The sequence below is a fragment of the Pimephales promelas genome, chromosome 7 (assembly GCF_988280905.1).
Source record: "Pimephales promelas chromosome 7, fPimPro1.hap1.1, whole genome shotgun sequence".
Classification (NCBI taxonomy): Eukaryota; Metazoa; Chordata; class Actinopteri; order Cypriniformes; family Leuciscidae; genus Pimephales; species Pimephales promelas.
The window spans coordinates 14669194-14685397 of NC_142775.1; the positions used below are offsets into that span (position 1 = coordinate 14669194).

At 34.4% G+C, this 16204-nt stretch overlaps 2 protein-coding genes across 3 annotated transcripts in view; both read right to left on the reverse strand.

Annotated features, from left to right (window-relative positions):
• Positions 1-1340: 1340 nt before the first annotated feature.
• On the reverse strand, positions 1341-11250 carry tfcp2l1 (transcription factor CP2-like 1). 2 transcript variants are annotated; one of them, XM_039649813.2, is made up of 15 exons: positions 10911-11248; positions 10112-10254; positions 9595-9668; positions 8451-8556; positions 8243-8349; positions 8001-8153; positions 5856-5966; positions 5399-5490; positions 5257-5308; positions 4855-4948; positions 3692-3782; positions 3515-3597; positions 3282-3424; positions 2415-2466; positions 1341-1728 (listed from the first exon to the last, which is right to left on the reverse strand). In XM_039649813.2, the coding sequence occupies exons 1-15, from the start codon at positions 10970-10972 to the stop codon at positions 1691-1693; spliced, it is 1401 nt and encodes a 466-aa protein (XP_039505747.2). In that variant the 5' UTR covers positions 10973-11248; the 3' UTR covers positions 1341-1690. The 2 variants fall into 2 exon arrangements, 1 of the variants encoding a protein (XP_039505747.2); XR_005618204.2 differs by having other exon boundaries at positions 1692-1728; positions 3282-3341; positions 10911-11250.
• Positions 11251-13192: 1942 nt separating this feature from the next.
• Positions 13193-16204, reverse strand: part of clasp1a (cytoplasmic linker associated protein 1a) — an 84461-nt gene continuing 81449 nt past the window's right edge. The window contains exon 44 of the mRNA XM_089133119.1: positions 13193-15140. Coding sequence (XP_088989245.1) covers positions 15054-15140 — 87 coding nt within the window. The 3' untranslated portion in view covers positions 13193-15053. The remainder of the gene's footprint in view (positions 15141-16204) is intronic.

The window sequence follows — 16204 nt, forward strand, 5'->3', positions numbered from 1 at the left end:
ACACATAATGAAGCATTGACAATTGGACACTGTCCAATTGTTAACAGGATGATCGATTTATCGATATTCACACATGTGAAATGTGAAAAATGTAAAAGTAAATCACGATTGTTGTGGCAACATTTCCATCACGACCAACACATTTCGAAAATGGAAATGTTAAATTATAGAATTATGTTGTGCTTGAATGTTCACCACTGCACACTGTTAGACAAGTTAAATAACAGAGTGTGAAAGAGTTTACTTTCTAAACAACAGCAGTGCTCAATACAATGTAAAAAATTATATTGAAAAATATATATAAATAACTGCATTTCGTGTTCTTTTTTTCACGTGTTGCTAAGCGGGTTTTTTTTTTTTTTTTTTGTCCGGCTGCTGCAGGGTTTGGGAATTGCATTGTGGATTCAGTGCTGCTCACTGAAGTGTGCTGCTCTCCACGTCGTGACTAACACACAAAATCACCCTTACAAGTTCACTTAACTACACTGACCTCATGACTACAGAGGAATTGGAGGAGAATCTGAGTAGAAACCAAAGGCTTTTGTCAATAAACAGTTTCATAACCAACGCATTTCACAAGCTGAACCTAGACAACCTACTGATACACATTACAACCCAAGGAAATGATTTGTACGGTCAATCAAACAAAAAGGATAGCTGATTTGTTAAACAGCTATACACACATAGTATAAACTTTAAAGCTTACTTTTGTACTTTATGTGGCAGGTGTGACCACACAGTGTCCGTGTTACTGAAAACTAGGGTAACAAATAAAACATGTTTCTTCGCAACACTTATGACAAGGTCATTTACCATACAAAAGTTTTATTTATTTTTTCCTGCAAAATATATTTTTTAAGGTTATCAAGCAGCAAGGTCCATCAAGATAAGTTCAACAAACAGGTGCTATCGTACAGTTCATACAAAGCTTTGAGAAATACACAATCATTAATCAGTTACAAACATACAAACCTCAAAAGCATTGTGATAAAAAAGCAAAGCAATAAAACATCCTGAGCAAAGACTTTATCTCAGTCTCAGTCTGAACAAAAGCACCAATGTAACGACTGAGAGGTCTTTTAAATTCCAACATTAATATAAACACTAATATCTCTCTATAATATTGTAAATGGCCAAGTCATAGAAAAGATTTTACGAGTTATACGATACAGATTGTTTCTGCTTCACAGTAATAAAAAGGAAAATGACAGAATCAATGATGCAAACTTCATCAAATGAGAAACATTCAAATGGACATGTTTTGGAAGTTTCTAAATATAGAAATAAATATATCAAAATTGTGTGTGTGTGTGTGTGTGTGCGTGTTTTTTTGGGGGGGGTAAGGCCATCTTGCACAGCAAATCAGGTCTATGCAATTAGGTATCTAATAATAAAACTAAAGAAAATAGAGAATACTGCCAAAATACTACTGTAACATGATAAAAATAATTACTATAAAACAAATCAACAAACTGACCTGAACATGACTTGACTTAATACATAAAATAATTCATATTTGATTTGATTTGCAGCAAAACCCTTCACAACATTCTCTCTTTAAAATACGGAGCTAGATCTACATCATAAAAAATCAAATCAACTATATTTATTAATTTCACTTTCCACTATGTGATATGAAACAGTCCAATATTGTGAAAATAAGCTAAAGGCACCTGCAATGCTCCAGTAGTCACTTCAGTACAACATGGTAGCCATCATTACTTTCATCTGCCGTCACACAGGAAAAAAACACAGCCAATGTTAACCACATATGATTATGAAGTGTGAATGCAATAGAGATTCAGACACTATTTTAGTGATGTTTTTTTGTTTTAAAGTCTTTTTCAAAGCCATTCCTAGAACAGTTGCCTGTTCAGTAAGCCGTGAAAGTCAGAAGTGTGACGCAACCAAAAGCAACCTGTGATTATGTATTATTCGCGATTACATAATCGTGAGTAATCGAATCCAAAATAAAAGTTTGTGTTTACATACTATATGTGTGTGTAGTCTGTATAATTATTTTGTATATATATATATAAACACATATGCATGTATATATTTAAGAAAAATGTGTTATTAATATATAAAATATTTATATTTATGTATAATATTAATTTTGTATAAATATATATAAAGTATATACATGCAAATATTTCTTAAATATATACATGCATGTGTGTGTATTTATATATGCAAAATAATTATATACACTACACATATTATGTAAACACAAACTTTTATTTTGTATGCGATTAATTGTTTCACAGCCCTATTGCATTTAATTTAAAATCAGCAAATATATTTATCTTCTGAACAGGTCTTTTGTGCAATGGCAATTTTCACCCCATAACTCCAGCTTGACAAACATGAGGCTAAATTAATATAGTTAAGAAATACCATGTCCATAAAGTTACCTTTCATAGTGCTGATAATGAAGCTAGTCTCCTCTGTAAAGTTCTGCACCATCTGAAAAAGCCAAATAGACGTCGAGTCACCTGAATGCATTAAAACACACCTTTGTGATTCTTTTTAACAGCGTATACCTGGAATACTGTATTTTCTGGCACTCTAATCTACTATAACAATCAGTAACTTATTTTGGTAATGATTTTAAAGAAAAAAGTGTTGCACTACAGACTAAGTCTATAGTGCTTTTTGTCTATTTTTGGAGTTTCACAGCCCCTGGTCAAGATTCACTGTAACTGTATGGAAAAGAGAAGTGTCAACATTCTGCTAAACGTCTCCTTTTGTGTTTTATGAAGAACCAAAGTCATGTAGGTTTGAAATTAGTGTAAATGGTGATGAAACATTTCATTTATTGGTAAACTAATCCTAGAAAAAAAATAACAAAAAGTTATGTGGCCAATATCTCCTGATACACAAATGTACACTACCTTTGGGGTCACTAAGATTTTTTTATTTGAAAGAAATTGAGTTTTATTCAACAAGGATCCACAGTATATCACTGTATCACAGTATCCACTGTGAATGCACAGAAAATGTTTCTTGAGCACCAAATCAGAATATTAGAATGATTTCTGAAGTATCATGTGACACTGAAGACTCACAGAAGAATAATTTACATTTCATAATATAATAAAATTATTATTTCAAATATTATTTCAGGATATTACTTTTTCAAATAAATGCAGCCTTGATAAGCTTAATATACTTCTTTTAAAAACTTTAACAAAACTCTTACAATGGTAGAGTAAATGTGCGACTATTTGTCCAAGAGTTCTGTAATCTCTCTCATTTTAAAGCACTCTCTGCCCTCTTACCTCATCTGAAACTAAGACATGGATCCCCGTCGGCCCCTGTCTGTATATACGATGGATTTGCTGCGAGGGAACATTATATAGATTGGCTATCTTCTCAGTGAGCTCAAAGACAGTTAGGTCCTCTAGGTAGAGGGCATGGTACACTACAGACAAAAACAATTAAGAGTATTAAGGATAAATGTTACTGCATGTCATTCACATCATAACGGACACCATCATGTGACGTCTCCTACCATCATCACCCGCTGCTTTGGTGTGGGGTTGGTTCCTGTTCTGCAGCTGGGATATATAGACAGTGAGACGTGGTTGTATACACCTGAGGAACATGGCCACAGGAAGTGTTGAGTTCATGTTTGGACAGGACACATTTCAGGATGAATCGGAAGGGTTTGATTAGGGAGACGGCTCACCTTCCTTTGATTGCATTAAAGAGACGGATGCCATCAGCAGGACCACAAATCTGAATGAAGTCTTCTCTACTCATTTTTAGCAGATCGGAACCTGAAACATTAACAAAGCTGGTCATATAGTAGTCTAATATTTAAAATCGTGACATCTTTAGTTAAAACATAGTCAACTGTTTCAAATACATTACCATTCACAAGTTTTGGGTTGGTACGTTTTGAAAGACGTTTCTTGTGCTAAGGCTGTATACTTAATATTGTGAAATATTATTATAATTTAAATTGTTTTCTGTTTTAATAAAATATTCAAATATAGTTTATTACTGTGATGGATTTTGAGCATCATTACTTCAGTCTTCAATGTCACCTTCTGAAATCATTTAATATGCTGATTTAGTCTCAAGATTTTATATATATATATATATATATATATATATATATATTAAATATGTAGACCTCTGATGCAAAAATTAGATAATAATAATAAAATAAAGTGAGTGAATGCTCTCCACACATATTATACGTGTATATCAAAGTATATCAAATACTTTCACTTCAAACTCACTAAATCCCAGCCTCAGCCCATTCCGAAATGTTGGTACTTAGGTAGAAACAAATATTAATGTTATTAATAGGGCTGTCAAACGATTAATCGCAATTAATCGCATCCAAAATAAAAGTTTGTGTTTACATAACATATGTGGGTGCACTGTGTATAATTATTTTATATAATACACACACATGCTTGTATATATTTAAGAAATATTTTCATGTATATACTGTATATAGATTTATATATAATTTATATTATATATAAATATAAATATTTTATTTATTTAATATTTTATTTATTTATTGTATTTTATTATATAAATAATATTTTTTTCTTAAATATACATGCATGTGTGTGTATTTATATATATATACAAAATAATTATGCACAGTACACCCACATATATTATACAAACACAAACTTTTATTTTGGATGCGATTAATCACGATTAAAAAACGTTAGACGGACTTAGAGGCTTTTGCATCTGAAGTCTTCATATATACTCTCTCTCTCTATATATATACTGTATGTATATATATATATATATATATATATATATATAGAGAGAGAGAGAGAGAAAGCAGCATGCAGTTCACTAAAAATTATTTCAGCTGACCTGAGAAGCCAGAGAAGAGCCGGCAGAAACAGGAGAATCTATTACGATGGAGCCACTGCTGAGTGTCCTGCATGGAGGATGATGGCAACAGGTGCTAATGGCAAAAAGAAGAAGAACAGCATCATCCACGTCCTCAAACACAAACTTATAAAGATAAGAAAGCACGGCATTAAAACTGCAGTCCGCAGTTTTTCCTCTTTGTCGCCATCTCTGATCGAAATCTGCAATTGCAGTCATTCGTGGAATAAGCAACTTTACGTGAGTTGTACCTCGACACGGCACAGCACTTTTTTGGAAGTATGACCAACAAAATAATTTTCACCGGAAAATTTCATCTGAACAAGTAAGAAACATCCACTTTTGTTCTGGTTCTGACACTGAGATATCTATGGCCATACTTACATCAGAGCAGCTGGGCAGAAGTAGCTCCCCCTGCAGGTCTGGAGAGGAGTTTCTATAAATGCAACAAGACAGGAGAGCAGTGGCCAGTTATGTTTATGTTCCTGAAAATTATGCCGTGATTTCATACTGAATAAGGACTCACTCCTCTGGGAAGCTGTAGGAAGTGTGAGCACTGAGATAACCTGGAGATGAAGTGTTGCTGCTGACGGATGGAGCTTCAGGCCAAGGGGAGCACTGAAAGAAAAGGACAAAGTCAGGCGGCTGTTTGAGCCACACCTCTTGACCTTATTCTTAATATGTATTGCTTTGGTCTAACAAGCAGGAGGTAATGGAAAATTCAGCTGCCGTCTTGAAAGAGAACAATCATTAATATGACTTTTTTTAATGACGAAAACACATACTACAGAGTAGGGAAGTACTGTATGCAAGTTCAGATGCAGCCATAGCAAAAAAACAAAACTTAAAAGCCTTTTCGGACAGTCTTCCTCATGGTGTTTTTTTTCTTTTTGTTCTTTTAGGAGCAGTATAAATATAGATCCATTTTCTTTGCATGAAAAGTGGACATTTTTGGTAGCGAGTTTGGTTTTTTGGTAGCTTACCTCAGTCAGCACTGTTGTTTTATAGGATGGTTGATATTTTTCTCTATCCTGAGGACTCTTTTTCTCCATCTTATCTCTGTCAGTCTTGAGTTTGCGATCTGCGCCTTTCGGCTTGAAAAGAAAAATATGAATTAAAGGGATAGTTCACCCCAAAATGCAATTTACTCACATTCACATTACATTCTCTCGTTCCGAAACTGTACGACCTTTTTTCCTCTGTGGAACATATTATCAGTGTTTTTTTCAATGAGACCAATGTTGTTTGATTCTTAACATTCTTCAAAATATCTTCTTTTGTGTTCAACAGACATAAAATGCATGCTGGTTTGAACAGACATGAGAGTGAGTAAACGACAACAGACTTTTCATTTTTGGGCAAAGTATCCCTTTAAGGGGGTGGCATAATGCCCTTTTCACAAGATGTAAAATAAGTCTTTGATGTCCCTACTACAGTGTATATGTGAAGTTTTAGCTCAAAATACCCCAGATATATTTTTTTATACCATGGTCTGGGTGAATACTCGATTCTGATTGGCTGCAGGGTGTCCGTTAAAAAGTGATAGAGGACACCTAGTAAAGTAGTTCTGGTGAAAGTGCCTGTTTACCATTCGAAATTAATAAATAAATGCGCTGCCCACAACAGCTGTGAGTAACCATAGCAACAGGCAGTCAAAGTATCCGTTAACAATTTGCTCTATCAAAACAACATCTAACGTTAGTTAGATATTACACAGCCTACTAATACAACAATGAACGACTTCGTTATTTCTTTTAACATTTATGGAGAATATGACAACTTTGACGACTGGGATGCTGCTGAAGAAAGAAAAAATGTAAATAAAACGGAGAAACGTCGCAAAGAAAATTACACCGCTGCTGCTCTGGCTGCTCTGAATGAGACCCTGCGGGAGTTTTACGCAGCTGTCCAGACAACCAAGGCAGGAGGAGAGTACAGCGTTTCAAGCCTAAGAAGCCTGTTTGATTAATTGTTTTATGTGTAATTTAAAAAAAAATAACTATGCCCACCTTTGTGTTTCATGAAAAAAAAAAAATGCATTTTTGAACCTGAAGGGTTCTACAAGCTGAGCGGACTATAAATATCTCCGGTTGCTAAATAAACCAGGCGAGTTATTATTTGTAAAAACTTGATTTAGCCCAATTAAAATATAAACTAGCAGCTAATGTTTAAAAAAAATGTTATTTGGCAAGTGACCATGGTATAAGCGGGTTACATATAGCATAAGATAGCATAGCTTACATATAGCATAAGTTGTCAATTTTTGAGGGTGAGCAAAAACGCACCGTTTTTGTGTCTGTGTGAGCTGACAAATGAGCTGCTGCTCCAGATTTGTTCATTTTGATAAACGAGTTCGATCAGGAGAGTCACGAACGCGCATCACAGAACAGAGCAAGGCGAGCATTTGAGCTTATAAAACTTAAACGTTGTTATTTTTATTAAATGAGCGATCGTTTCGCTTGATAAGACCCTTATTCATCGTCTGGAATCTTTTAAAGCCCTTTGAACAGTTTGCACTGAAACTGTCTTTTGGACCTTGAACCGTTTGGTTCTCATTGAAGTCCATTATATGGAGAAAAAAAAAAACGTAATTTCTTTTCAACTGAAGAAAGAATGACATGGACATCTTGGATGACATGGGGGTGAGTAAATTATCAGCAAAAGTTTTTTTTTAAAGTGAACCACTCGTTTAAGAAGTGACAACATGTAGAGAACATTTCTGAATGGTTAGTTGGTGAATTTGTGTAACTTATGTGTAGTTATCTTCTAGTCATTGATTAGCATATTCTGTCTTGATAATCTATAAACCGTGTTCCCGGGGGCGGGATTTATGTAAAAATGTTGTGTGGTCCCTACCAGCCGTTTGTTGTCCTTAAAAAGCAATTTATTTAAAAGAAAATATCTTCCTTTGCTTTGAACTTTGAGCGTTGTAACTTTGCAGATGTTGTTTATGCTCAAACAGGAACATTACACACTAACTAAAGTTAGAAAAGTGAAATCATAATCAACCACCCCTTTACGTAACAGGTAAATAATAACGTCACCTTTGAGGTTATTTCACAGTCTAACATCTCCACAAAGCAAGCACACTGTGTATCTGTTATCTTTGTAGAGTAAAGATGCTCTACCTTGAACACTTTGACCTGGCAGCTGGCGGAGAGCATGTGTTCAGTGTATTCTCCATGCTCGCTGGCTGCAAAGGTGTCTATCTGAATGCGAAACGGGACGCCCTTCTCTCCACCATGTTTTCTAGGTGTGAACTCAGTGCTAATGCAGTTTACCTGTATATAAAAAAGAGAGATGTTACTGCTAGTGATACTCACTTGGGAAATCTAGCGGAGAGGTCAGACTGAAAGAGAAAACGCTCCACCTGAATGAACACGGAGGCATTTTTGCCAGGATCCCAGAGGAAATCTATGGTGTTGAGCTGCAGTGGGTGGGCTCGAGGCTCCATTATGCCCACTGACAGCGGGATATCTGAACATAACAAAATGGACATAAATCATATGACAATATGATTTTTTTTTTTAAATGACAAGATGGTCTTTTAGAAATGCGGTTTATGAGGAAAATTCCACCTATATCCAAGATCCTGTCTCCTGGTCGTTTCCACCTCCATCCTTCCAGCTGTTGATGCTCTGTGTACTGCAGCCGCCGGTCATGGAAAACAACACGCACAATGCTCTGGAAACAGAATAAGACCGTATGATGTCAGGAAAGCATCCCACATGTCACAGTGGGTAAAACCAAGTATTATAAGTATCTGGATTTTCTTTAGTATTTCATAACAGCTCACATTTAATAATTCAGCCACAAATGGTTACAATTAAACTCTGGATTTTTCCATGCACATGTGTAAATGACTGCACTACATTTTAATTTGGTATGTTGCATATTGTATTGTTTCTTTGAGGATGTTGTATTTGTAAAAGTATCTTTTCATTTATAATATTGTTTATTTTTTTTTTACTAGTAATGTCTTTTTGTCTTACGTTGCAAGGGACATACTATGGATGTAAATTATCAATATTGCTAAATCCAGCATATTAATATTTACGTTCATTAACGTGTAATGTCTCTATTGAACAAATAAATAAACAAACAAACCTAGAATATGCCATCTGTTGGATAATAAACTAACAACTAAAAACTGTAAATATATATATATATATATATATATATATATATATATATATATATATATATATATATATATGAAGAGTTCAGATGCAAAAGCCTCTAAATGCCATTTGAAATTTTCTTCTTTAATGATGATTTTTATCAAACTTGTATATTTAAGTTCAGTAATTTCACTTAAATGGCAATGATAATTACCTATTAATTGTTATTTAAGTGAAATTACTGAACTTAAATATGCAAGTTTGATAAAAATGTATCATTAAAGAAGAAAATTTCAAATGGCATTTAGAGGCTTTTGCATCTGAACTCTTCATATATATATACTGTATATATTAGATTTTAAAATAAAATATTTAAAAATAATGTGAGATTATTTCAATGAGCATCTTTGTTTATCTCTAGATCTGCAAAAACTCTAATGTAATCCAGTCTATAATATTACAATCTATCATGTAATATCTATAATGTAATAATATGGCCACTAATGTGGAGGGGAACAGTACTGTAACTATAGTGTATAGACAGCTGATGCATACTGTAACAGTCACATAGTAATAAAAACACATCATTCATTTAACCTACCTTTACATATTTGCTGCTTATATCTGTATACTCCATTAGTTTCCTATTAAGCATTCGAATTTCATAGGACTGACCTAGTGCATTAAAACAAGACATATTAAAATGCAAAAAAAAATAAAAATAAATAAACCACACAAAAAGTATAGTTTGTAATGGTTGATTTTACTTCCAATGCACAAATGATTTACATTATTTTAATGTCCACATGCAGAACAGAATTAATTACTGTACATGTATAGGAGCAAAATCATCTGTAAGCCTCAAAATAAAATGTAAAAATATTGCTATAGTGCTTAAAAATCACATTTACAACAAGAGTGTTTATTGTGATTCTGCTTTGGCAACACTCGTTTTAGTCATGTCACCTTTAATCATGGACTTATTCAAAAGTACAGACTGATATGTGCTGGGGGAAAAGGTTCTGAACATACGATGAAAAGACAAATCAATGTGCTGTGAATTCAACTTCAAATGTTGACTGAAGTTAAACAAGCACAAGAAGACTATTTAATAATACCTTGATTTAAATATGTGAGTGTTTCGTCCTGGAGTTTCACCGCTGGAGATGTAGCTGCACAAAGTACATAATGAAAAGGAGACGCTCTGATCTCAGTGGACTGATGCTCCTCTTCATGCTTGAGAAATGGAGCAAGAGCATCTCTGAGGGAAAATAAAGGACATACATTAGACCAATAAAGTAGAGGCTCAAAACTTAATGTCAAGTGAACATACTAAGAATAAAGTGTATATTTGATGGATACTTTTAAGGACACTTTACACACAATAATGTAAGAACATGGTAATCTTTCAGAAACTGCTTTTGTATTTCCAAGCACCACATTGCAATAGCCTACAGTTACAAAAAAACGGTTACACTTTATGGTGTCTTTGTGTTTGTTACACGGTTATTACTAATAACCGTGTAACAAACACAAATAACTAATTAGACATATGTCTAATAACTTATTAGACATTTATGTAGGCTACTGAGAAATAGTTATAACATGTACATAGGGTTAGGTCAGTTGCATGTAATTATGCATAATTTAGTTTGTTTTGGTCAAAGTAGCTGCTACTGCAAAATCAGGGCAGATAATATGACTGATGATGACTTTGAACTGACTTAAAAAAAATCCACTTTCTGCTTGCTTTATCATAAGTTTTCTTGTGAAAGACTTCAGGTATAGGCTTAATCTGTTTAATAAAGTTTATTATAAGTAACAACAAAAAAGTAAAAATGTAAAATAAATAAATTTAATGACAACGTAAACAGACAACACAATCTCTATAACTCGCGCCAATGTACCGTTACTTACCTTATATAATTATTTTGCGAGTGTTGTTGATAGGTTTCAGGATGGCTGTGCCAAAACAGCATGCTCTACAGTTCGGCGACGTTGGTCTCCAAAAATATGAGTCGTCAAACGGTGGTGGCCGGCGAGGGGACCGTGAGGGCCACACAGGCTTTTTCCGAAGCCGCTTGTCCACTGTCTTTTATCCCCGCGTGACGGTCGTCAGGTGACCTGAGAGTCCGTCACTCTGCCTTCATCCTGTCACCTCCTGTACCGACGCTCTCATGGACTTTTCTGAAGCGATCGTTTAATAACAAACGGCTAACTACTGAGTTGTGTTGGCACACAGGCTGTGACTCTGACATCAAAGGTCAAGACTGAGTTGCTGATAAACCATGTTTCGTGCAGAACACTTGACTAGATTATGCAATGCGAGGTTTGTAAACACGCGCATGTGCTTAATAGGCTACTGGTTTCACGTCTTGATTGAAAAAAACTGAAAACGTACTTAAATTGTCATGTAATAAATTAAATTGTCAGTAACAATAATCTATTTTGTTATGATAGACTATAATAGTATTTGACAGTAGTTAATGATTACTTGAAAAATACAATAAATGTTTGTTTCTGCTAGTATTTCCATTTATGCATTGCAGGGTTATATATTTGACATTGAATGTATTAGGAAACCGTAATCTATATATATATTGGGGAATTATATATATACTGTATATATACTGTATATATATATATATATATATTAGGGCTGTGCAAAAATTAATTGCGATTAATCACATCCAAAATAAAAGTCTGTGTTTATGTAATATATTTGTGTGTGCTGTATATAATTATTTTGTATATATAAATACACACACATGCATGTATATATTTAAGAAAATGTGTTATTCATATATAAAATATTTATATTTATATAATTTAGATTATATATATGTATATATACAGAATTTAAGCGCAAATAATTCTTAAATATATACATGCATGCATAGGTATTTATATATAAAAAATAATTATATACAGCACACACAAATGTATTATGTAAACACAGACTTTTATTTTGGATGCGATTAATCGCAATTAATCTTTGCACAGCCCTAATATATATATATATATATATCCTTTTTGATTTAATTTAGGCCTGTTACTCTCTCCCAACCCAAGACTGGGAGACCTTGTAAAAATATTTACACACGCGTGTGTGTGTGTGTGTGTGTGTATATATATATATATATATATACACACACACAAACTTACACTCCCCTAAAGGATTATTAGGAACACCATACTAATACTGTGTTGGACCCCCGCCTTAAAGGAGTAGTTCAATTTAAAAAAAAAAAAAAAACATTTGCTGATAATTTACTCACACCCTTGTCATCCAAAATGTCCATGTCATTCTTTCTTCAGTCAAAAAGAAATTAAGGTTTTTGATGAAAACATTCCAGGATTTTTCTCCATATAATGGACTTCAATGGGAACCAAACGGTTCAAGGTTCAAAAGACAGTTTCAGTGCAAACTGTTCAAAGGGCTTTAAACGATTTCAGACGATGAATAAGGGTCTTATCAAGCGAAACGATCGCTCATTTAAAAAAAGAAAAACAAAGTTTACGTTTTATAAGCTCAAATGGTCGCCTTGCTCTGTTCTGTGATGCACGTTCATGCCTCTCCTGTTCGTTTATCAAAATGAACAAATCTTTTTTCATGTCAACGAGTTGACTCGGGAAAAGATTCGTTCATTTTGATGAACGAGTTCGAACAAGAGAGTCACAAACGCGCATCACAAAACATTGGCGAACATTTGAGCTTATAAAACTTAAACTTTGTTTTTTTTTTTAAATGAGTGATCGTTTCGCTTGATAAGACCCTTATTCATCGTCTGAAATCGTTTAAAGCCCTTTGACAGTTTGCACTGAAACTGTCTTTTGGTTCCCATTGAAGTCCATAATATGGAGAAAAATCCTGGAATGTTTTCATCAAAAACCTTAATTTCTTTTCGACTTTAAAGTTTTTTTTAAAGTGAACTACTCCTTTAATTCTATGTGGCATTGATTCAACAAGGTGCTGAAAGCATTCTTTAGAAATGTCGGACTATATTGATAGGATAGCATCTTGCAGTTGATGGAGATTTGTGGGATGCACATCCAGGGCACGAAGCTCCCGTTCCACCACATCCCAAAGATGCTCTATTGGGTTGAGATCTGGTGACTGTGGGGGCCATTTTAGTACAGTGAACTCATTGTCATGTTCAAGAAACATTTTAGGGGGGTAAAATAATCATCAAAATAAATTCATGTTCTGGTTGTTTTATTTCTAGGCCAAACTCAAGTTGATGTAAATCTATCATAAGCCTCTGGGAGAAAAAAAAAGAAAAAGAAAAACTGTACAATGGGACAGAAAATGAAATAACAAACTTATAAATACAAGAGTGTATCTGTGTCCAATGACAAAACAAACTCTAACATGCGTAGTGAACAATTTAATGTAATAACATTAGAGGTCAACGTTTCAGGAAACCCAAGAGGCGACTTAATACTTGCAATGTTGATCCTCACAGTTGGCTTTGTCCTTTCAAAAACAGATTAATTATGAATAACCCCAGTCTAAACCAAAAATGATAGTTCATGGTCTGAATCGGTTAAAAACCATAAGAAAGAAACTCTGAATCAAAGCCACAAGCCTCAGTATATAATACTAAAAGTAGGGTGCTTTTTAAATATCTGTCCTTAATTTCTAACATGGTCTGGGATCAGTCTGAGGACAGGCATTTTGGTCAACTCTGTGAAGAGTTTTTGCACTTGTCTACTTCCCCCACATGGGCAACATATTAATAATAACAATAATAATACTGTATTTACAGACTGACCAGATTGCCGACATGGCAAGTTTTCACAAACAGCCAAACTTAGGTCAGTCACGGCAGCACGGGATGGTTATTTCATCGAAACATGCAGGCTATTTCTTAACGTGCAAAAGAGTGCAACATCTTTACCTTAATTTTGTGGGGGAGTGTGTGAAGCAATGATTGAAAGGTATATACAAAACACTTAACATCAGATGGATGGTCTCCAGATGAACAAGGAAAAAGAAAGAGTTCAGACCTTTCAGAGAACATAACATCTGGTTCTTGAGCCAGAGAGGGTTTATCATTAGACGTAGTGAACTTTGCAGTGTCATGCTTCAGCAATGTAGTAAGAATGCCTGTGGACACATATCTTAACAGTCTTGAGTTTCTTTTTTAACAGAAAAAGGAACGCAAAGCAAAGTAGTTTTGAAATTTCCATCACGATCCTCTTGCTCCAAGAACAAAGTGTAAATCGGTTTCATTCATCGTTTCTTGACTGAAGATGCTCCAGGTCACGTTTTCAACTTCCTTCGAGTGTTCGTGAACTTTAAATGACTGTGTGTTACGTCTCACGTTTACTTACGAAACCCTTCTCCCCCCTCAAAGATAAAAGGAAAAGCTCTACATTCAGAAGTTTGTCCTTGTGTTCTGTAGTGAGGCCCGCATTTAACACACAATCCATTCTTTAATAAAACCACCACAATTGCTTTCACTTTCAACATAATGGGATTTGGTATTGCAGTCCCATGAAATAAAAATTAATATAAGAGTGTTTTAATCCTACTTTTCTTGGGTTTTTTTGGTTGTCATTGTAGCCAAACCTACAAATTACATCTCTTTTCTTTACATTTATCACTCGGCCAGCCAAATGATCCACTAGCATCAACTGAGATTCAAGTGGGGTATAAGTTAACCCAACTATGCCCATTTAAAATACCCAACTCAACTAAACCTTTAACGCCAGTTGCAAACATCAATAAGTTATTACTAATAAATGTAGTTAACGAATCCTCTCTTCAGAATTTTGCTAAAATTAAGGAAGCAATGCCTATCACGGAAGATCCGCATGCATTTTCCTCGATTCGAGCCCCTTTACATTCAACATTCCACAGATGGGAAGATGCAATAGAGACTAACTAAGAGGTTTCCAGGACTTGATGAAAAGCAAAGTCTGATTGCAGTGAGCAACACATCTCTCTGGGAAAATCCAGCAAGATTGTGAGGAAACAATAAAAAAAAGATGTCTGGACGAGGCACAACTATGTTCCCAAATCCACATGTAGGGCACTGATTAGAGTCCATCCAGTTAGCTGTGAGAGGACACGTCTGAAGAACTGCTGCTGTTGCTGTTGATGGTCTGGGCCCTCTTAATATACAGATTTAGCAACTTCATCTGTGGAAATAAAAGACATGGTGAATTTCAATCCAGCAACTCCTATGTACATATGTATAGACCTGGTTTCTCTGATAAGAGCATGCTTTTTACACTTTCAACTGTAGTTGTGTTATCTTACAAGGTCGGGGTTAATATTTACTTTTGCATTGTGTCTAAAAAGGAGTGAGTTATTTTTTTCTCTAAAGGCAATGTAGGTGGTTTGAGAAAATATGATGCAACAAATCTACCACTTTGCAGAAACCATCCTCAGCACTACACTGATATCAATATTTTGAATAAAATGCAAAGAGTGGGCACTTAGACATCTGTACGCATAACATAGCAATAACACTGTTACGCATAACACATGTACTTTTTCTTTGAGCATTTAATGAAAATTATCCAGAACTTGTCTGCATTATATTTCACCACATTTTTATTTTAATTAGTTTACATTTACATTTAGCTGACGCTTTTATCCAAAACGACTTACAATTGCTATATATGTCAGAGGTCGCATGCCTCTGGAGCAACTAGGGGTTAAGTGTTTGACACATTGGTGTCTCACAGTGGATTCAAACCTGGGTTTTTCACACCAAAGGCATATGTCTTATACATTGCGCCATCACCACCCCCCATTATTTGAGTTATTTGATTTTGAGGTGTAATGTGACCTAAAAAAAAAAGGTTCAGACTAGAGCCCGACCGATAAAGGATTTTGAAGGCTGATACCGATACAAATATTTTTTGGTTTTAAAATCTGATATATCGGCCGATATATATATATATATTTTTTTTTTTTCTTTTTTTTTTTCTCAGAAACGCACAACAAAACATTAGCAGATTTCCCTAACATTAGTTATTTGTAGTTATTTATGAGTTTATGAGTTTTAACTAAAATAATATAATAAAGCATTTTAAAAAGAAACTTGTTTCTTTTGTCACAACAGAACAGAGGAACATCAAAATATATTAAAGTTCTGATAAACAAAATAATAATTAGTCTCTACATTGCCTTATAAGTTACCTTATAATTACAATGTCAGGCCTAGCTAGTCTATGATGAGCCATAATTTAGCAAT